This window comes from Montipora foliosa, chromosome 9 (genome assembly GCF_036669935.1).
Source record: "Montipora foliosa isolate CH-2021 chromosome 9, ASM3666993v2, whole genome shotgun sequence".
Lineage (NCBI taxonomy): Eukaryota > Metazoa > Cnidaria > Anthozoa > Scleractinia > Acroporidae > Montipora > Montipora foliosa.
In genome coordinates, this window is record NC_090877.1 from 4,218,434 (window position 1) to 4,241,411 (window position 22,978).

Here is a 22,978-nt window from a genome sequence, read left to right on the forward strand (position 1 = left end):
GAAAAATATTGAGCTCTGAAGGACCAAGAACCTCAAATTCGGAAAAAGATATTTATGTTTTTTTTTTATATAGAAAAACTGTAATAAGCCACCTTAAGGGATAATAATAATAATAATAATAATAATAATAATAATAATTATTATTATTATTATTATTATTATTATTATTATTATTATTATAAATAATCTTATATATCGCTGTTTCTCTGCTGAACCAACAGTGCTTTACAACAATGAGTGATAAGAAAAAAACAAAGTAATATAAGAAAGACTGAGAAAACGTAATACTTAATGATTCTTTGGTTACAATTCAAAGTAATTTCTAAAAGGTATGTCTTAAGAGTAGGCTTAAAAGATTCTGCTGAAAGGTATTCCACAGTTTTGAAGCAATAAAGGAGAAAGCTGGCTCCCCAAAAGTTTTAAGATGGCTGCGGGGTTGTACTAGTAATTCTTTATCAGATGAACGCAATGTCCTTAATGGTCGATAGTGAATTTAAAGGTCACTAAGATAGGATGGCTCTAGTTGATTAAGGCATTTAAAAGTCATCAGTAAAATTTTAAAACGAATACGTTCATGAACGGTAACTAATGCAGATCTCTTAGCAAAGGTGTAATATGCTCATGTTTACATGAGCCTGCTAGAGGTCGGGCTGCTGAATTCTGGAGTTTTCGGACTTGATACTGCCCAAGACCTGAGAGTAGGATATTATATTGGCCAATCTTAGATGTTACGAATGCGTGGATCAAAGTTTCACGGTGACGGAAAGAGAGATGTGTGAATTTAAATGTGCTTAGTTGACCGCTCCCTACAAGGGTTTTTCAGGATCAACCTGCTCAACAGGATCGGACCGAATGCATGTTATCTTTGCTGATTTGAGCAATGTTACGTAGGTGGTAGAAAGCAGACTGATATATGCTGTTTGTTTGTTTGTTTGTTTGTTTGTCCATAGACATGACAGTGTCGACCCAGGCACCGGTGTTCTTTTCTGAGTTCCATGAATAGATAACACCTGAACAAACAAGAATAGATTCTAGCGGGGGTTGTGGTCGATGACGCCCGTGCAAACAAGGAACTCAGTTTTGTCGTGGTTGAGCATCAGCCTATCGGCTATTATCATGAATACGCGACTCAATGCATTGTTGGGATGTAGTTGGTTCTCCAGCAACACTCGGCTTGAAAAACACAAATTTGGTTATCATCAGCATAAAATTGATGGTTCATGTTGTGTTTACTGATGATGTCTGTGAGAGGTGAGGTGTACCTGGAGTACAGGATCGGACCGAGCACTGAGCCCTGAGGAACACCACCGTGAATGAGATTCCGGATCAGTGATGAGCGCTGGATAGATAAGACTGTATCCAACATAAGGCTTTCCTGGTAATTCCGAAACGATGGTTTAGTCTAGTAATGAGAATGCCATGGTCTACCATGTCAAACGCCGCTGAAATGTCTAGTAACACCAATATAACACACTCTCCGTCGTCAATGGGATCCTTCACAACTTGTCAATAAAAATCGTACGCGCTCACCAACCATGAAGTAATCCAAATGTATCACACTTTATACCAGTTAAAGTCTTGCCATATAATATAAAGACTTACGCTGTAAACTAGCTGGAGTATGGCGACCATGGCCGCCTCGATGAGCTCTAAACTTGACCCCGCGATATGGTCCCGTGATACTGGTAACTTGGACGTACATGGAGGGGTGGACGTACGTACAGTTGTACGGTGACTAAAACCAAAAGGGTTACCTTTTTTCTTACCCATGGTGTTCCGTGCTCGCCGGCGCGCGGAGCTCCGCTTTAATACTTATGTCATGACATCAGAGCACAGACATCTAAAAGGTCACAAATGAAAACAAATCACCCTTGAATCCGAGTGTCTTTTAGAGGTGCAACATTTAACACTGAAACCGCCAACGGTTTGACCATTATCACTTGCGGTAATAACCCACAATTTGAACAGAGGCCACTGCAAAACCCTGATATTTATCTTTGAAAAAGATTCGCACGATTCTATCACCCTTGCATGCAACAGGAAGTGAAATGTTATCTGAATTGCAGGACTGCACCTGCTCAGCACCACGACAATAGACCTTTCTCTCAATCACGCCGTTAGGACTGTTGGTGCTCACAATCAGCTCAACCTCAGGTCGGGATTCTAAAACAGGTGACCACATCCACACTTTTTTGGGAATATCAGATTTGCGAAGTTCAGTAAGCAATGTCATTGAAATTGTGACGTAGACAATGACTTCAGTGGCCTGGTCAGGAACTCCTTCACTTGCCAAATCGATGAGCAATTCCTCTTCAACAGGGTACACTTTTCCTTTGATAGGGTAGAATGGATAGGTGTATTTATCCTGCAACCAAGAGCACCGAGTTAGATGGTCTTACAAAGAGGGTTCTGAAAGCACGTTGAAGCAATTCAATTTCTCACACGCCATCATGTTTCTAATTCAAACAAGGTGTTCATATCAAGAATGGATAAATTGATTTCTTCAAATAACAATGATGACAAAAACGTTTATTTTATAGTTTATTCTCTTGCGGAAATTTTCTCGAAACAACTTTGTTATACCCTTTAACGTTTTCATTACATCGTCGTCTGTTTCATCCAGGAGTCGAGATTTCGGCACCTGTGCGCAATTGGCGAATAGCGATAGCACTGGCACCATTGTTCTGTATTTTTCGCTGCCGTTCACGGGGACACATACTTAACAAAAATTATTCCCCAACGCGCCAAATCCACTAAATCTTTTAAAATTTCTCTCTAAGTATTGTTTAACTGCTGTTATGTCATGACCTTCTGAACGCTCTCTTCTTGCAAGTTCTATTACAGGGAAATCTTTTAATACTTGTAGGTGTGTTCAATTCAATTGCTGTATTCCTAACTTCTGTCTTATACTGTCCAAATCATTGGGTTTGAATTGGGTATTTATATTTGAATCCCTGGTCACTTTGAGTATAGAATTTAAGATTTGTGCATGTTATCGGTCTTGGCTTAAAACAGTTTGAGTGCGAAAGAAATTCGGAGATAAATTCCACAAAAGTCATCTTTATACACATGAAATTAAACCACCAAAATATTTTCAGACCAGTTAAATACTATAAGGACATCCACGAGCGGAAAAAAACTGCACTCCAAACATTTCTCAGGAGGAAGGCTGATATAATCCAGGTAACAACAAAAAAAGGAAATCCAAGAGCTCGCCCTCCCCAGTAAATTTCATATAAAGAGATGTTAAATACACTTTTAAGGAATTTCCGCTTGTTCGGTCTAAGCCCGTAAACAAGTAGGACCAGTTAAGATGGTCGTTAAAATGGTACTGACTCAGGGGAACGTCTGTAACAATCCCAACCCCAAAGATTTATTTTGTTCCAAATCTCACTTCTATGTTAATAAAACATTTATCCCCAGTCATAGTCCTGTTCCAAGAAACCAAAACCAATGATCTTTCAATTAGGAGACCCAATAAAGTTGATAAAAAAATTGTCATCATACTTACTAAGGTTACATTTACAAGGTAACGGACCAATTTTCTACCGGATGAAAAATTTGACCGGACATTTTATTCGCACGGAACCGTGAAACTAACATACCGGAATAAAGTTTAACCTTTCTTAGTGGTTTTACCATCTGTTCTTCTGCAGAGCGCTACTTTGCGAAATCCAAAAAGGGCTTCTTCCAGGTGCAGCCGAGTTACCACGCATCCATGCAACCACGACTTTGCCATGTGAAAATTTAGACGGTAAAGGTGTTCACAGCCGAACCAGCTGAAAATTCGTCCCACATTTTGGTGTTCAAACTTTTGAACGACAAGGCGTCTAAAGTTTCGTACTTTTAGCGAATTCTCAACCGGTAGAAAATTCGTCCGGTTCAGGGTAAATCTGTCACTCTCTTCTCTTTAATCTCTCATCTCACAGGTTTAGTTGTCGATCATGTCTATTCTTAATGTCTTACCCTGAATTTATCCTGACTCTCTTTCCACACTTCTTTAAGAATTTCAGCTTGTTTCTTCAGGTCAGGCATCAGCTCCCACACTGGAACAAGAGCAGCGCGATCTCCTCGATCAATCACATACCATGTTGCATTGTTGCTTTGTAGTAATTGACTGAACATTTTAGGGTTTGTAGTTGGTGGTCCTAGCACTTGCACAGTCATTTCAGACATGAATTTTACTTTCTTGGTGGATGAAGCATCAGTAGAACCACTTATTTTGAATGACTTTGTCTTCACTGAGCCTCCATCAGAGACTCCAAAACCACTGTAACCGGCTGAGACCTCGGTGTCAAATTCCCTGCCTGCTGCCATCATTACTTCTGATACACTTGCTTCTCTTTCAGTGTTCACATCCAGGTTTCGGAAGAATACTCCACCCAAAGTGTGAACACCCTTTGGCACGTGTGATCCATACATTTTAAAAAAATTCTGGGCGCTTTCTTTGTCTTTTATCTCTTTCGCGTGACTTCTAGCTTCATAGTTCAACTCCATGTCTTCCAGAGGGACGCGGAAAGCCTTGGTTGGTTGACAAATGTACTGGGTAACAGTTGCATGAGTTGTGTTCCGCTGCTTCTTTGTTGAAGTGTCTCGGCTGCTTTGACTACTATGAGCACCAGATGCGCTAGCATGAAATCCCCAACCTCTACTTGTAACCGAAGCGGCTATGCTGAGACCGGAAGATTTGGCGGTTTTATAAAATTTGGTAGATGCTTGCTGTTCGGTTGATTTGAAGAACCGTACCTGAAATCCAAGAGCTGGGCTAAGCCACTCCACGTATTCTGGTTTCTTAAGTAACGGGAACGGTGGGCTTTCGGAGAAACCTTCTATGTTGTTATCATCAAATAGGATACCGTAAAGTGCCATTCCACCGCTTGCTGCTGCAGCAATTTCTTCATTTGTGACATAAGGCGGTATTGCCAGAGAATCTGATGCAATTTTGATCTCTCTATTTAGCTGCTCCAAAAGGGCATTTGGATTATCATTTTCCTGTTTGTTCCATCCTTCTGGTAGACTCAACTTATCCGCAATTTCCTTCATTTTCTCCTGCAATGCCTTCTCGTTTTTCTCAGAAGCTTCTTGGGTAATTTTACTCGCTTCTTGAGCAAGCCCCTTTGCCTCTTCTATTCTTTTCTTATTTCGCTTTATCTTCGCGTCTTGCACCTTCCGTTCTGTGGCACGCTCACTACTCTCGTTAAAATACATTTTCTTTAAGGTCGAGGGATTTTCTTCCTTGCCTGCCTCTTCAATTATTTCATCCAGTTTTTCTTTTGACATGTCACTTGCCGATTTGATGCCTTCTCTCTCAAGCTTTTCAGCGGTTTTAAGTCCAATGCCATACCGCTGACATTGCTTTCGGATTTCAGTTCCTTCTGCAAACAAATTCTCCACAACTGAACGGTCGTCATCAATTGCTCCTGTTATTAAATTGTCTAGATCGGTATATTTCATCCTACGAAGCTTAGTTAGAGAGGGGCTTCTGTTGATAACTTTTCCAACCCAGCTGCTCTGACCTTCGACTTCAATATCGTTAGTAACAAGGGCGCCAAGTGTTTCAAGCTTTGGGAGAAGTTTTTCAGACAGCACCATGTAAAATTCATCTTGCTTCGTTCCATACTTCTCGGCCTGGTAAAGCTTTTTGGCAAGGTCAATTTGCCTCGTTGTATAATCACAGACAAGTTGTAAGGCCATGTCACTTAGGCCATTTTCTTTCAGAAGATTTTGCAAGTCTTCCTGTAGTCCTCTTATCGCCATAGCGGTCAATTTCGTTAAAAGCTTTTTCTTGTCATATGTATCTTCCAGAGAATTAATTTCTGAATACAGGGCTCTCACTTCAACTTCGATCTCCTCTGGCTTGCCATCAGTAATGTTGTCGAGTTTGGCGCTAAGATCTGCAGATTGAATAGGACAGATTCTGATGAAAAGCTAACATTGTTGTAAATATCCCACAAGCGTTAACCATTTAATTCTGTATCTTTAAGTACGTCTCTTTAAATCCATAACATTCCAACGCCAAAATTAGCACCTGTTCTTCAACATATACAAATACGTATTAGAGACTTAAGCTTCTTATGGAAAGAGTGTCTTTATGCTAGTAAAGTCAGTATTCAACAAGTTGAGGAATAGAAAGTACCTTGTAGTTCAGCTTCATTTGTTTGGGACAAAAAGTCCCTTTGGGATTCCGCAAATGGTGACCGAGACCGCTTAATACAGGTGAACGCTTAATAGAAGTCAAAATTACAGTAATTAAGGGAAATAATTTTCAGGACTTTCAATACTGACCGCTTAATACAGGTTCGTCTGTATGATAAGACCTTTTTTATGGAAAGAGTATCTTTATGCTTATAAGGTCAGTCTTCGGCACATTGCGGAGAAGGAAATACCTTGTAGTTCAGCTTCATTTGTTTGGGGAGCATTCTCGCTGTGTTCTCCTTCTCCAGCGCCTTCTTTTCCTCCTCCTCCTCCTCGCAAGCGAAGTAGCACCTTAACATTGCAATCACCAACAATACCCTGTTCTTGAAATGGTTTATCTTGTACGATCTGTGCCAAAAGCCCAGGATGTGAAGTAATTAATAAATCGATTTGCGAGACTCATTTTTGTACAGTAAGTAGCGGCAGTAACCATAAAACATAGAATCATGAATGAGCAGACAAAACTTCGGAACAAAAAGTTTGACAGTGGTTGTCTTGGCGTGCACCTTCATGCATGTAGATGCTTCATTAAATGAAAGAATAAGGAAACAACGAAGGAACGAATGGATGAATAAACTAACGAACGAAACGAAGGAAAATCTAATTGGATTTCTACTCTATTATAAGAATGTTGACCTCCTTAAGCACTTTGGCTCTATAAGTGTTCGCGCATTAGTGTCGACCGTACACGTACGTAAGAAGTGTTGCAATGTTCCACCACGTCATACGCTGAGAGTACTCCCAGGGATGAGTAAATATATATGTAGGTAAACCTGGCGCAGGTGAATGAAGATTGCTTAGTTAGCCTCCTTAGCATAATTATTTATCTGGGAATAAACGGTCGGTGGCCCATGTACTTGCTCTGCTTATCAGCTATCATGAAATGAATGAATCTCATTTAAATAGTTATATACTTAGTTTATATATAATTCTTTTTTCCTTTGTCCCTTTAGATTTCGGGAGTAGTTTAGACGAAAAGCGCTTACAAGGACACTAGTTGTGTAAAAGCTCTACTGTTTACATGTTCGTAAGTGGCATGAACTTATTTAAACACCCATTTCCTAAAACTCTACGCACAGAAACTTTTATCTCCGTTACAAGTTTTTTACTTCTACAGTGTTCGATCAATAAGCCGATTATAATGAGCGATTTATCGAGGGTAATGCATTCGTTCATATTTTTTTTCTTTTTTTTCTTTTTGAATGCCCTTTCCGCCAGAACAAAGTCGGCGAACTCCATTTTTTCTCAATTTTGGAATAAGTAGCTGATACACTAAGAAATTCCACTAGGCATTTTAGCACGAGCCTCAGCACACTGACTGCTAAGTACTGAAATTTTCGACTGGATTAAAAATTGATCAAAAAGTCCAAACTTACCATGTCCCCTCTTTACGAGAATTACAACCTTTGAAACAGGCCAAACTTGTCAGCTGAACATATATAACACAATCATGAGAAAAAAAAGATTTCAAATACTTACTGGTTTCCCTCCGTGCACGAAATACGCATCCTTTGGAAACTGGCCACAAACGTCTTCCATATCAAGAATCTGTTCGGCAAGCGCCTGATAAAATGATAAAATTGCAAAACGGTGTATGCATGCATATTAAAGATTTCTCACTTTTCAGAACATTTTCAATTTTTTGCCCGGACGAGGTACCCGAAGTAAATTTGTTTTGTCTATTTATGCAACTACATACGGAAAGAAAAAGGATGATTAAATGGACCCTATGTTGCATGATTAACAAGAGAAATTACTCGCTACCTGTAACCATCAATTCTTAACACTGCGCAATACATCACAATATATCATATTTCGAGCTTAAAGAAGAAAAAAGAAAAGAAACCTGTGTTTTCCGGGTTAGGGTTTTTTTTTTTTCATCGGGAAGCCATTTGTTTTTCTCCATTTGCTATGAGGTGAATTAAGCTCCGAGCAAGCCGATCAAAATGCTCCGGCAGAAAGCACTATTGAGTATTCGCTTATGTGGCCTACACTGAAAGTCTTTATTCAACGAGGACAGTTCATTAACTACACAGTTATTTAACATACGGTCTTCAAATGAAATCAAATCAAACTAAATGCTAGTTTTCTGAATAAGGGAAAACCGGAGTGCCATATCGAAGAAAAACCTCCGTGAACCGAGCCGAAATCATGCACAAATTCAAGCCTAGAGTCTGGGAATCAACCCCAGGCCACATTGGTGAGAGGCAATCAGCAGTGCACCCACCCTAAATAACGCAAGAAAGTGTTAAATGTTGCTTTTTACCTGATGAGGGTCAACTGGACAGGGCAAAACAAAACCATTCATCAGGTGTAAAAACACCATACACTTCCCAGTGTCAGGAAAATCTGACTTTTCAGGAATCATGTTTTCCCTGTGTAAGGAAAAATAAAAGCAATTATCACAAAATTCCGAAAATCTCCTTGACTTTTGAAGAAGACTATCCGCCATATTTGAATGTAAGCTACCAGCGCTCTCCTCCGCCCAACTGCTTATACGCACCCCCCTGGTTTCACCCCTTAGAGAATGTAGGTTTGCCCCCCACTGATTCAATGCATGGGAGCAAAAAAAAAAACCATATGGACTCACCGTTACCACTTTGTGCCTCAGTTTTCACAAAGTAGACTTAGTCAAACATAGAAAGTGCATATCTTATGGCGTGTCAATAAACCACATACGTCAACTATAATGATACTCTTATTGTACGCATGGTTGTACCACCGCAAAAACCAGGTTTATCGCCCCGGCTAAGACAGGAAATTAAAAATGACCCATCCACATAATACAACTAACTAGTACCAAGTCTTATGGTTTTGTGCTGGTACCCAATCCTCTACTGATACTGCTGGCCGCTGACTAGTTCCCATCCTTCTTATGTCCTTCTTTGAAGACTTGACGTGACTTGCATTAATTCTGGCATTTTTGGTTAACCGTGCTAAACAAAGGAAGGTGTTTAAAATTCCTCTTATATTGGTTGTTATCAAACAACCACTCTTGGAATTTTAAATACCATTAACGAAAAGGAAACATTTTGACCGCAACAATGGATAACTAACCCATCATCAATAACCTTATCGCATTTTCAGTGTATAAAACTAACATAGCCATAGGGTCAATAACTCTAAGGAAAAGCAATTAGATTGCCGTATTGTTGGTGCAATATATAAATCATTTAGAGGGGGGCGTTGGGATTTTCCGTTTTTCGGTTTTGGCCATTTTTAGGCCTTTTTTTTCGGTTTTTTTCACCGAAACACATCGGTTTTTCGGTTTTTGTATCTCTTACAGTTTCGGGTTTTCCATATTTTTAGCATTTGACTTTTGGTTTTCGGCCAAAATACAAGCGGTTTTTCGGATCTGGTAGCCAATGCGGTTTTCGGTTTTGACTGTTCGGTTTCTGGTTTCTGGTTTCCTCAATCAAGAGCACGTGCCACGGAAGTTCTCAAATAGACTCCAAGCGCAGACTTCAAGTCAAGGACGTTTTTCTTACCACAGTAAACGTCACGCTACGTTCGCGATGACCACCAAAAAGTTAACAAACTGTGCAATTTTATGTTTTACAATGACTGCTAAAATCTCGCCCGCTCATTTGCTAATCTTTATTGTCAATAAGCAGACAAACACATAAATTTATAATTTATGCGATATTGACGCGTATTGACGGCGTCAGGTTGAATAAAATTGAAGTTTCTCGCATTTTTGTCTCGCGTTCTTCTCGTGTTTTGATTTAATTTTGACCCCTCTGCCTTTTTGTTATTGTAAAAAACAAATACATTTCAGTTTTTCATGCGTCTGCCCTGTTATTGACAATGAATTTCGTCATAACTTTGTCAAATAAGTTTGCAAATCCACTCGGCTATTGCCTCGTCGATCCACAGCTACTTTGACAATGTTATGACGAAATTCATGATCAATAACAGGACAGACGCATGAAAAACTGACATCGATTTGTTAATTAGACCATCTTGCAAGATTGCAATCGAATCTCTAAATTGATGTCTAAATTGTAGTTTTCAGAGTTATAGGATAGCTTTTTGAGATTGCGAAATCCCTAATTTAAACAGAGACTAGAAGATAGGCCTGTTTCACAAATACCATCCACACTGTAGCTCCTGGCTATGTGGCTACGCCAAGCGTTTGTAGCGACGTTCCTTTCTTGAGCCTTGATGTCGGCTCCTCCTATCATATCTACTCTAATTCTCCAATTCTTTTCTTTCGAAAAGTTAAGTAACAAATTCTTCACCCTCTATGTCTATGTCTTCAATTCCTTTCTTTCAAAAAGTTCATTAACAAGTAGCAACAATGTTTGTCATAATGGCGTATGTCTATAATGCACAGTTGGCAAGTATAACAGATGAACTGCCCTTCTCTTGTCTGTTAGCAAGAGAAGGGTATTTGTTTTTGGTTCAGTGATCAGTGGTGTCTGGAAGTCATTTTATATCGCAGGTGTACTAAGTACATAAATATGCATGCGCAGTAACTACACATTTACGCAAGGCATGCACACTAGTGTCATTGATGCCGTGAAAGTCCATGTCCAATTTCACAGCTCTAGCTATTAATGTTGTTGAGCTATGAACAATTAAAGTCTGGAAAAAACTTGTTATAAGTCGTACTTTACAGCACGTGCAGTACATGTAATTTGACGTAACTGATGCGCATATAACACGTGGTAGACATGGTCATTGGAGAAAGTTATCATATGTCAGTTTGTTGAGTGATGAAATTAACCTAGTGTAGCCCATATCCTCCAGGTGCCATTAATATATCAGATCGATTAATGTTTTGGAAATCAGGGTCTGTAAACTTTCGGTTTTGATGGTTTTGTATTCGGTTTTCGGTTTTAATCGAAATTCAATTCGATTTTTCGGTTTTGAGCGAATTTGTGCGGTTATTCGGTTTCTAATAGACCCCAATGCTCCCCTCCATTTAACTATTGAACCGTGCACTGTCCCTAATGATGCTGAAGTGGTCCAAAATCAAAGAAAACAAACGTCACTCAGTCATTAGTGATGACCTGCCCATGCATCACCCTCAGAAATTTTTTTTAGTTGACTACCTGAATTGCTTTCAGCTTTTGTGAACCAACAGATCATTAAAAAAGTATTTCAGTTATGTCAAGTAATTTATCATCTCCTGGTTAAAACAAACCCTATTACAGGACTTTTCTGCGTTTCTAAAATGAATTTTAACAGAAACATCGATTTCCTTAATTTATTCTGCCCATCTAAAAACAATATATTGTTATTAAAGTGTAAATAGATGTCAAATCTCGCAAGCCGCACGCACGCACGCACTGTGGACCTATATTTTCTAAGCCAGAGAAGCGAGCAAAGTTCGAATATTTATGTCATCGAAGAAGCGAGTGGGAGTTTGCTGTTTTTAAAAGCCCGTTGTTCTGTTCCAGAAAGTAATATATGTTCACGGTTTCTTAACTTGAGAAAGGAGATAAGCAGATGCTAGTGATTAACGCGCTGTTTGTTTGTTCATTTCAGTGATTTGCGAAAGATAGCTTTCAATTGATCTTTTATGCGAATTTCGTGCTTGCGGCCTGCCATTTTTTACATTACCATTTGTCTTATCGTGCATCACCACATAAAGCAAAGTATGGCAATGAATAACAAAAGCACAGAGATGGAAAAAACTCGTTTTTATCCGCTTATGTCAACATGTGCCTACGCTTTGTATGTGCCCATGGTATCGCTAATCTTTGACTGTACCGGATGGTCGTGGCAGTAAAAGATCAATCAGAATTTTGTAAGCAAAGTGACACCGCTGATAGGGGTCAAACGTACCTTGAGTTTAGTCTTCTTACTTCACTTTACGCTTTTTTAAAAAAAAATCAGTTGAAGTTGAAGCGTTTCGTACTCAGCTCAAGGTTACATGATACATGCCTTCTCATGTGGAATTCCAAAGGAACTGAAGGACCTGAAGGACGAAAAGAGTTCCCAAGGAGCGAACGCAGTTTACTGACAAGAGGAAGTGAAAGGTCTCCTTGATGAAGCATATGACCATTTTGATCAGTTTGAATGCAGTTAAATCTCTTTTTTTTCTTCTGTTAGCTAAACCATTGTTCACTCCAGTCATTGTAATCTCAGTCAAGTACCTGACAGTTTCATCGGTATTTTATGTCAGCTGGATGAAATGCTTTGTAAAATATAGCAGCGCTCTTTTGTCGAATTGGAAATAGTTTCAGGTTTTTTTATTGAGACCATGTTAACTGCTTTGATTGTTGTGTGGGCAGTATGCTTTTGAGCGTATTCAAAAATGACAAGTTAAGCAATTATGCTGTACTTACCGCATTTGAATTCAGTGTCGGAAGCAAAGACAGCGCAGCCAGAATGACTGACCAGAGCGACTGGCCAACCGCAATAAGGTTTTGCACTGATGACGTCATGAAAATTCAATCGCCTTAGTGATTTAGTGGTTCAGACACTTACTTGGTTTATCGCAATTCAATTTTGTTCAAATGCACAGACGCGGGGAATCTGGAACAAGTGCTTTAATTGACCAGACGAGGCAAATTTTCTTGCACTTATGCTGCATTTCGTTTTCACCACGTGAAACTGGTCAGCGGATGCCTTGTTTTGGCAGGTGTCAATTGATCAAAACATGTATGCCCAATATGAAAGATGTATGCTGTAAACTAGCATGATACTGGTCACATTGGCATACATGGATGGGTGGACGGACGGACGTACGGACGGTCAGGGCGCAGAAAATAATTCTTTCCTGCGATTTCTGCGCCCTGGGACGGTCGATGACGTTACGCTATAAAACCAAAATTTCTCGCATCGATAGATATTTTCTTAAAGGGAGCCCCCACTAAAACAACAAAATAGCTTTAAACCACATAACATAATGTTTACAATTATAATTGTTCAAACTTTTTCCAATGAAAGCGTTTGTATCCGAAAAAAATGAATGTCAAAAACATCAACCGGAAGTTTATTATGGCAAGCTTGTAGTCCCAAGGCCCCTCGCCTTCGCGAGCCTGTTCATTTGCCAGCGTTTCTCTTTGCTTCATTTCCCAATACGTACGAAAGCAATATTTGATGATATTCAATCTTATTCTGTGCTCGATTTTCCGTCAACAAAACCTCCACTAGACAGTAAAAGGAGAACAAGAGTAGGAAATCTGCAACGAAAGTTTCAGGTAAGCTAAATTTACTGATGAACTTGAATCGGGTCCCATTGATAGTTCTGAGCTTTTTTATTAATTTTCATTTTGCCATTGATTTTATAGGGGGTCAGTAGGGGGTCAGTTGACCGGGGGTCAGTGTTTTGTCGAAACCCGGACAAAATACGTAGTCTTACACGAGGTACTTACCCCAAAAAACAGCTGTGAAGAAGGTTATTACCTACCTTTTCCTGGCTAAATATTTCAGCCTGTTTACATCATCCACCGACTGTTTGTTGCGCTTTGGAAAGGGGTTGCTGGTAGAGCGGGCAGCACAATTTGTTCCTGGATTAAGGTTTGTTCCTTGTCTTATTAAAACCTTTTAAAACCTTTTAAAACAGTAATCTTTGGCACCGTTTGTTTCTAATCCCAGCATCTTTTCGCAGCTGACGAGGTAGCGACTCTTGCATTGTCAGTCTTGCTATAAACTGCTGTGTAAAAAGCGATATTCACTGGCATCGCAAAGGTTTTGGGCTATGATACTCATACAGCAACAACAAATAAATGCATTCGACTTTAATTCGCTACGCTTTGCATATACATTTTTTTATTATATTCTTGAGGCTGATTGCAGAGTAACTACAGATCATTTTAATAAATCATTCTTTGTATTAAAGGCCCGGCCAAAGAGATCCAACATCATCCAACATTGTTGGACGATGTTGCACTGTGTTGAACGAGGTGGCCAACGGGTGACCCGAAAACAGTGACCCCTGGTCCAACTGCACTTAACCCAATTGCAAACGGACTACCCAAACGGACTACCCCAAAAATACTATTTCAAGTGAGTGTTATTGGTCGTAAGCAGCGTCACAATTAGTGCTAAGCCTAAACATCCATTTTAAATGGCGTAATGGTTAACTGTACATGTATTTAAGTCTAAGCACCCATTTTAAAAGGGTTAGCTTTCAATAAGTGTTGTAATGGCGGACTACTTCATGTAAGTGAAGTGAAACTGGTGCAACAATTATTGAAAGCTACAATAGTATACCTGCCAACTTTTCCTGAGATATAGGCGTGAGATTTTCTCCTGGGAGTGCTGGGATGTTTGAAGACGACACGATCATTTCCGAAGATTTCCAAAGACGTCCGAAGTCTTTCGAAGACGTATAAACGGGTATAAACGCGAGCTTGCTGTCAGTGTTTTTCACTTCAAAAATCAGAGATCGTGAGGAAGGTATTGTCATTTTTTTCATTTTACACATGGTTTTCGTTCCTTACATGGGTCTAACATATTTTTGAAAATTGTGTCAAGCAAGACGGCAACAACTCAAATTTTTCAACCAGGCGTGAGAAATTGGCCCGCAAGCGTGAACCGGCATGAGATCAAAATTTTCAACCCACAGGCGTGAGACTCACGCCTATTTAAAGGCGTGAGAGTTGGCAGGTATACAATAGCCTTTTTAAAATGGGTGCTGAGACTTAAATACTGTTGACCAACACTGTTTAAAATGGATGTTTAGGCTTAGCACTTAATGTGACGCTGCTTACGGCCAATAGTACTCAGAAATACTCAAAAATAGTCTTTTTGGGGTAGTCCGTTTGGGTAGTTAGTCTGGATAGTCCATGGACCAGAGGTCAGTGTTTTCGAGTCACCCGTGGCCAAATGAGTCCAACATGTTGGATTCAACATTGACTGAATTGCAGTACCTCGCATTGTGGACAGCTCGAAATTGTTAAGATGTTTAGAGATCATTTCATCTTCATTAAAAACAGCAGGAAGGTCACTAATGTTTCATAGAATTTGAATTCTTTTCAGTAATATATCACTACAATTTCCGCATAATTCATTATTCTCTCGTTTGTGCAATACCGGAAGCTTTTGGATTACAATTTTGTTTTCATTTCCAAGATGTGGAAGAGTTCTCAGTGCGCAGATTGTAGATCGCCCAGGGCAGAACCAAAAATCTATTGCATATTCGTAGAACGTTGATTAAAAATTTCAATAGGGAAGTTTCAATATTCAAGTTACCATGTTTTCAAGGGTAACCCGTTTCTTTTCCAGTGGTATTTTTTATCAATTTGATGTCATGAGTGATGATGCCCACCAAAATCTGCAACTAGTAATGGTTAAATCTGGTGATCGTCACCAGTTAACGAGCATTAATCATTATATTTTATGATTTGCAGTTTGAAACAAATATGCACCCATTAAAATTTTTCAGTATTCTGAAACAGCATGTATTGGGATCATGATTTCTGTTTACAAACATCGCTTTTGTTATTCAAATGCGCCAACCACAGAAACAAAAGACCCTTTGTTTCGACAACCAATGAGGCTCTGGTTGGCACATTAATGGCAAAGAAAGAAACAAAAAACTATAGGAAAAAACTGCCCACTGAGATTCGAACTCGCAACCTTTGGATTACAGTTACAATAAGTGGTTCACATCCCCACAACCACTTGGTTTTGGGAAACAAGTCATATGAACTGGATATTGAACTGCTGAGCTACAATGTATTCAAATGACACAGTGGACTCAAGCAATTAGAGGCGAACTTTTTGGATTTTCACTGACTTCTCGCTGATAGTACATGATTGTTTACGTCAGGAAGAGTGCTGTTTTGAACCCTAGAAATTGGTCTTTTCTTAGGTTGTTTAGTTGGACATAGCACGATTTACTTTAATACCAAGTGACTTTAATTGTTGAAAATAATTGGTAATTTTTATTGTCAATTGCAATGACCAATAAATGAATGCAAATTCAGTTATGAAGCCTCAACATTTTCACCCTTTCATTAAATCCATTTTCCAAGTTCAGTGGCTCACTGAGCCACTTTGATTTCTCTTCAACAACAATGGATGCCAGACTTGAACTTGAGTCATCTCCCAAGGCAGTGAATTATATTAATTTTACAAGAACCGGCTGCAATGTCACAATTTTAAACAACAATTTGGGAGCAAACTTAATAAATTAAAGAAGGGGACATCGGGGGTTGCCAAATACCATATTTCTGCCCCCAAAATTGGCAAATATGGAAATACCGTGTTCAAAAACAGTTAACCCTTCATGACGCTTAAACTGGCCTAAACCGGCCACACTTTTGTCTTAGTATTTTACTCTGTCTAACGCCAGACGATTTTACTCGTCAATGGGGAACCCCTGGGACTGAATGAGTTGATCACTCACTGAAAAACTATGTTCCCATTAATTAAATGCTGAAATCGAATTAAATTAATTTCTTCTTCCCTGCATTTTTCTGTTTTATTTAAGGACACACAACACTATGGCTCAAGACACACCCAACCCACTGTTGAAGACTGAACAGGTTTAACTATGGCGTCAACTTCATGGCAGCAGTCTCAAGAGCAAGCTCAAACTTCTTGCTTCAGGAAAATAAAAGTCACTATTTTGGCTTCTGAGTGGCGATCCAATAAAAGTGGTGAACTTTCCACTATAAACCAAGAGCTAGCTATACAATTGGCCAAATTTCATGATGTCCAAATCACTTTCTTTTTACCGAAATGTTCAGAAGCAGATAAGGAAGAAGCCCTCAGCTTTGGCATAACGATTTTTGTTGCAGATTTTGATGAATTAGATAGGCTGATGTTTCCACCAGAGCATTTGCAGATAGATGTGATCGTTGGTCATGGGGTGAAACTTGGCCGCTGTGCAGAGGTTATCTGCAGTCGTCGTGGGTGCAAGTGGGTTCAAGTGGTACACACGGATCTAGAAGAACTCGGAATGTCCAGAAGCCACGAGAATCCACCAATCTCGAAGGGTTTAGAAAAGCACAATGTTGAATTGAAATTGTGCGAGATGGCTAATTTTGTCATAGGAGTTGGGCCTAAGGTAACTGAGGCCTTTTGCATGTATTTCCAAAGAATTCAGAAAGATCAAGATGTTCTGGACTTTACTCCTGGTTTGATTGATGACTTTGTCAGTGTTAAGCGAGTTCCTAAGGAACGAAAATACTGCAGTGTTTTGGTGTTTGGCAGTAAAGATGCTGAAGATTTTAAGTTAAAGGGATTTGACATTGCAGCAAGATCAGTTGCTGTGTTGCCTGATGCTCATCTTGTTTTTGTTGGAACACCTGAAGGGAACTATGATGAGATCACCAAACAACTGCTTGATTTTGGAATCCCTGCGAACCGGCTTTGGGTGAGAGGCCACATCCAAACGCGAGAAGCACTGAAGCAGTTATTCTATGAGGTGGATCTTGTAATCATGCCCTCAAGAACAGAAAGCTTTGGTTTGACAGGTCTAAAGGCTCTATCAGCTGGGCTTCCTGTGATCATTTGTAAGAATTCTGGGTTTGGAGAAGCACTTGAAAATGTAACATTCGGTTCCTCATTTGTCGTTGACTCAGAAGATCCCTATGTATGGGCAGCAGCCATCAAGGGGATCTGGAACAAAAACGGCCAGATACGACTTGCTGAAGCAATGGCTTTGCGTGACTCCTATGCAAGGAAGTATAGCTGGAGACAACAGACCAAAATTCTTGTGGAAAAGATGATCAGCCTAGTTCATGGTATGAATTAATGATTATGTTTGAATACTACCATCATCGTCAAATGTCAAATTTATATGGGTTATTGACCAAGGGTAAGGTCAAGATGGCTGGATATTGGTCAAGTTCTTTTTTGCTTGTTGGTTCAATGTCCATGATCACAAAAATAAGAATGAGGCCAAAATCCAGAATCTTGACCTAACAATCTTAGTCATTATTTGAGGAGGCTCGAGAGGGTTTTTCGTTGCTATAGTGTTTGTGAAACGATGAAAGCTACCAAAGAAGGATCCATATTTCATAGTGTAGGCAAACTTTAAATCTCTTTGCAACTCTATTGTTGGGTAATACTTTAAGGACACCTATGACATTATATCGGTTACCAATTGGCAACATGCCAGGTCCACAAAAAGGCCCTCTAAATTTCAGTTTTTGAAAATTATCTGAAAAACTAAGTTGCAGAGGTACTGTTTCATTTATTTGTTGGAAAGCAACCTAAATTCTTTATCTTCTTCTTCAAGTTATATGTAATTGTTCCTACAGTAATTCTGATTGGGTCATCACGCTGTTTGTGCCCGTTGTGATCGGTCGGACTAATTACTTTAGTTTGGTTTTATGACACTCAACTGCAATAAATAATAATAATAATAATAATAATAATAATAATAATAATAATAATAATAATAATAATAATGAACTTTATCAAAGTGTCAAACGATCTAGCGTTGAAGCACTAATTGGGGACACTACAAATCAAATCAAAGCAACTCAAATTAACTCAAACGTTGGTTTTGGAGGAGAGGGGAAAACTGGAGTACCCGGAGAAAAACCTCTTGGAGCAGAGTAGAGAACCAACAACAAACTCAGCCTACATACAGCGTCGAGTCCAGAAATGGAACCCAGGTCACTTTGGTGGGAGGCGAGTGCTCTCACCTCTAAACCAACCCTGCAAACCATTCGACTACTACGAAAACCACTGATCTGTGGAATGCGCCCGAATTACCGAATCACTGCCCCTCCCACTACTTCTACTAAGCCACTCAGTAAGCTTAGCAACCGCATTTGCGCAATTACATTTGACAAACATTTGGAAACCCTCTTTATCTAATATATTGGTCAGGATCTCATTTAATAAATCAATTTTTGTCAAGTAGATTGACCGAATGCAAGAATGGCCGCCAACAAATTACCGGTATTCTTTTGTCTTTGTGTTAATTAGCCTAGCTAGCTTCGTTCACACACTTAAAATTGAAAGAATTTGGGCTGTAAAACGAGGCTAGTTAGGCTCATTGACACAAAGACAAAAGAATAATTTGTTGGCGGCCATTTTTGCATTCGTCAATGCAATAGTTCATGCTCTTTTTATGACCAAGCGCCATCCACTTTTAATACGAAGCGTTGTCGTTCTTTGTTTCAATAGATGCTTCCACATTTATTCAAATTCCACCACAGCCGGCAAAAAGAAGAATGGATCAAAAATCCAGTGAGGAGGTTACAGGTAGAACAAACTGAAGCTTTATTTCTTCAAGTTTCACATAAGGGAAACTGCAGAAATGTCTGTGGTTTCCAAGGATGCCATTAAGTTAAGAGCAATTCTAAGGCCAAGCAAAATGCTTACTCGGACGGATAGTTGAGCTAACACTTAACTACATACCCGATACCATTTCAATCAGGCGATGTATAGCGTTACAATAAAATCTTCTAAAAACTCGAAATTAAAAACAATTGAATCGATTTTTTTCATCGCATGGCAACCATATAACAATAATGTTGTTGATCATCTGTAGCATGAGATTACAGTTTGCACAAAAACTACGGAAGCAAGATAAGAAAATGTATTGAAATTAACCCTTATGATTCCGTAAGTTCGACTTTCGAAAAAGAGATGTTCAGATTTTTTATTAATTAAACGTTTTAAGACGAAATCCGATAGAAAATCGAGCAATTTCATTTTTTAATGGACAAAAATCTTGTACTAGAGTAATTTTAAGTATTTTGCAGTCCATTTTACATTTCCTGAAAGCTAAAGATATAAATATTTGCCTGAAATAACACCGAAAACAATTTCCCATGGGAACGAGAAAAATTATATTTCAACGGTCAGAGAAATTGTGCAAACACAGGTAAAATTTCATCCTCATTTTCATTTCACCAGTACTTTCAAGTGTTTCTTACGAAGTTCAACAGTTGTTTTTGACGTTTGGTGTTGCTAGAAATGATTTTTTTTGAGAAGATATTTAAAACAGTCGTACAGAAGTTTGCAATACGATGTTTATAATCTTGGTACAAGGTTTTTGTCCACTTGTTACTCGAACTTCTGGTGGATTCCGTCTTAATACGGTTCCCATTTTTTGAATCATAAAAGGGTGAAATCTTTGAGTTTATTGGCATTTCTTTTTGGGGCTACTGCACTGTATTTCATCGAGTTGCTGATTTGAATGTCCCTTGGCATCATCGAAAAAGTCCATTGTGGCAGCGCAAATCTGCCGCGGACTGAGCTGTGGAAGAGAAGAATCCAAATTATCGAAGATTTTAAATCCGTTTTTGGGTTGTCCACAAAAAAACGCAGTAGTCTGTGATTGGTCACTACAGAATTAACATGCGTGCACGGTTCTGAGTTGGACAGAAACAGAAATCGTAAAAATACATTTTCGTTTTATAAACAGTAAAGTACTTTCACTGGAGCTTAAACTGGGTAAAGTCACTTTGTTTTAGGTTGCTAAAACCGTTTTCAGCACTTTCAAAGAGACTTTCCAATTAGGAAGATTGACTTAACAAGTTTTTCACATAACGGCAATGTTATGGTACCATATAAAACACCAATTATTGCTGAGCTCATTATTGTGCCCTAATAAGTTACCATAGCAAAAGGAAATCCATCTAAAAACACTCTTATATTTTGTCTTAAGTTGCCTGTATCTCCAAAACGAACGCGGTGATCGCCATTCTTAATTGCCGGAAAGTGATAAGTGATTGTCTGGCCAAGATAAAACTATCTGCAAAGTTTGAAAATTTCTGTGTAGCGGATTCAGGGCCACCCTAAATTTTCCAATTTTTAAGTCTCTTGAAAGTGTTTCAACTGGTTTGAGCAACCTTAAACGGCACCTAACCTTAAAAAGTTACTTTTCAAAACGTTAAATTTTAAGACCACAAAATGCTTAACGTTACTTTATTTATTTAAATTCCACATGAATAAAAAAATTGGGTTAATACGCCCTAAAACTAGCCGTCAAAATAACTGGCACTTTGTTAACTTTACGTTACTGTTGTAGCCCATTAAAAGTGAAATCTACAGAAGAAAAATCAAAATATATGTTTTGTGGTCCTGAAATAAAACTTTTGCAAAGAAAATGTTTGGTTAGAGTGCTCGGCTCCGGATCGAAGGCATGGTCCGGGTTCGGGTCCTGGCCGGGAACATTGTCACTGTTGTGTTCTTGGGCAAGACACTTTACTCTCACGATGCCTCTCTTCTCCCAGATGTATAAATGGGTACCAACGAAATGCTGGGGGCAACCGTGCGATAAACGTGCATCCCATCCAGGGGGGAGAAGTAATCATATAAGCGCCGGCCTGATGGGCCTTCTGGCTCGCAAGCAGAGACTTTACCTTTAGTAAATGCGAAACTATGGTTTATGCTTAGCTGAGAACCGCCAAAGGTTGAGAATTGCATTTGTGTTTCCTTAGGCGGTATTAATGATGGTGCGACCCATCGAAATTTTGCCGAGATCGTTGAAGCAACCATTAAGTTTGAGGCTGAGCACGTGGAATGCGTGCGTGTGCTGCCCTACATTGAAAGTGGTGAAGTGGTGATTCGTTTGTACGTGTTTAGTGGCGAATATGATGTACCAGAGAGTTTGAAGCTAGATGCCCAAGGAAGCTTTTCAATAATGAATGTGAAACTAGACTGGCTAGATCTATATAATAATGCAGATAATGTGCTGAATGTCACACCTCTTAGGATTCCTTCTAAATCCCACAGACTGAATGGATCTCAAGTTGATGAAATCAGCGAGTTTATAAGCAAAAACCTACATCAGTTTGACAAACATCGCAACGTCACTTCCGTGCAGGCCTCTTTCAAATTCACGAATTCCCAGCAGACCGACACTCCATGTATAACAATCTATGTTCTAGGCAAAGGTTCCATTCCCATTGGCGAATCCGAGTTTCAACCCTTTCTTGGACCTTACTCAGTAGACATTGTCAATGGATTTTGGTTTAGAACTGCCCTCCCATGGAGGCCAAACCAGGCACAAAAACAGAGCAATGTAGTCCCTTTGGGAGGAAGCATTGGCGTAGATGGTCAAGACGTTTCGGGGACGTTAGGTGCTATTGTAAAGGACGACGACACTGGTACTTTATATGCTCTTTCATGTGATCATGTGATGAAACATGAGTTGCCAGCTGAAACAGTTTTATCAAGTAGTACCGTGATTATTCACCCTGGATTGAATGACCACTTAAACTATCTAAGGTACCACTTAAGGTGGCTGGTACCAGTTTTCAGGTTTTTGACGACTTATAACTTTGAAAGAATAGAACATAAAGGCAGACCAGGGCCACTGTAATATTTTGATATGGTTGGATTATATAACTTATACTTGACCAAAAGCAGCTGTTATTTTGTCATCAGCAGTTACCATGGCAACGTTACACAAGGATTTTCCAGCCCTGATTTTTAGCGTATGTCACTAATAGCTAAAAAATTAACCCGGTGACCCCGTGTTTTTTTTTGGCAATAGCTTTTAGTATCTGAAAAGGAAAATGCACAGCAATTTAAAAAGAATTTTACGGAGCCGATTTCTTGAAAACTTGGAAAAACGACAATTTGCCCAAAGTAGAAATTTCCTTCCGTAGAATTTTTTAATTTTTTTTCTGATGTTTCCTCTCAATAGTAATATTATATTGAAACAATAAAAAGAAGGGGTCACCGGGCTTGTTTTCGTGCAAAAGCCTTCGTGAGTTCCGTTATTCCTACGCGCGTACACACGCATTAAAAAATCCAGACTTTATAAGATCAGCAGTTGCGCATGAGCCGTTTCGACTACCGCTGACTGCTTCGTGTGCCCGCGCGGGCACCTAGTGAACCGTTTAATATTCCAAATGTTTGCAGCTAAAAGATCATTTACAGATCTTTACAGTTGTCGTTGTCGTTC

General features: G+C 39.2%; 2 protein-coding genes across 3 annotated transcripts in view; one reads left to right on the forward strand and one right to left on the reverse strand.

The window, feature by feature from the left end:
- Positions 1–207: 207 nt before the first annotated feature.
- Positions 208–12,552, reverse strand: LOC137970124 (uncharacterized). 2 transcript variants are annotated; one of them, XM_068816605.1, is made up of 7 exons: positions 12,492–12,552; positions 11,989–12,121; positions 8,462–8,570; positions 7,675–7,758; positions 6,387–6,543; positions 3,967–5,894; positions 208–2,365 (listed from the first exon to the last, which is right to left on the reverse strand). In XM_068816605.1, the coding sequence occupies exons 3-7, from the start codon at positions 8,561–8,563 to the stop codon at positions 1,937–1,939; spliced, it is 2,700 nt and encodes an 899-aa protein (XP_068672706.1). In that variant the 5' UTR covers positions 8,564–8,570; positions 11,989–12,121; positions 12,492–12,552; the 3' UTR covers positions 208–1,936. The 2 variants fall into 2 exon arrangements, with proteins under 2 accessions (XP_068672706.1, XP_068672705.1); XM_068816604.1 differs by lacking the exons at positions 11,989–12,121; positions 12,492–12,552 and adding an exon at positions 8,996–9,296.
- Positions 12,553–13,215: 663 nt separating this feature from the next.
- LOC137970612 (uncharacterized) overlaps positions 13,216–22,978 on the forward strand; it is a 15,896-nt gene continuing 6,133 nt past the window's right edge. Inside the window, exons 1-5 of the mRNA XM_068817137.1 lie at positions 13,216–13,349; positions 13,440–13,668; positions 16,589–17,846; positions 19,243–19,320; positions 21,507–22,386. Coding sequence (XP_068673238.1) covers positions 16,652–17,846; positions 19,243–19,320; positions 21,507–22,386 — 2,153 coding nt within the window. The 5' untranslated portion in view covers positions 13,216–13,349; positions 13,440–13,668; positions 16,589–16,651. The remainder of the gene's footprint in view (positions 13,350–13,439; positions 13,669–16,588; positions 17,847–19,242; positions 19,321–21,506; positions 22,387–22,978) is intronic.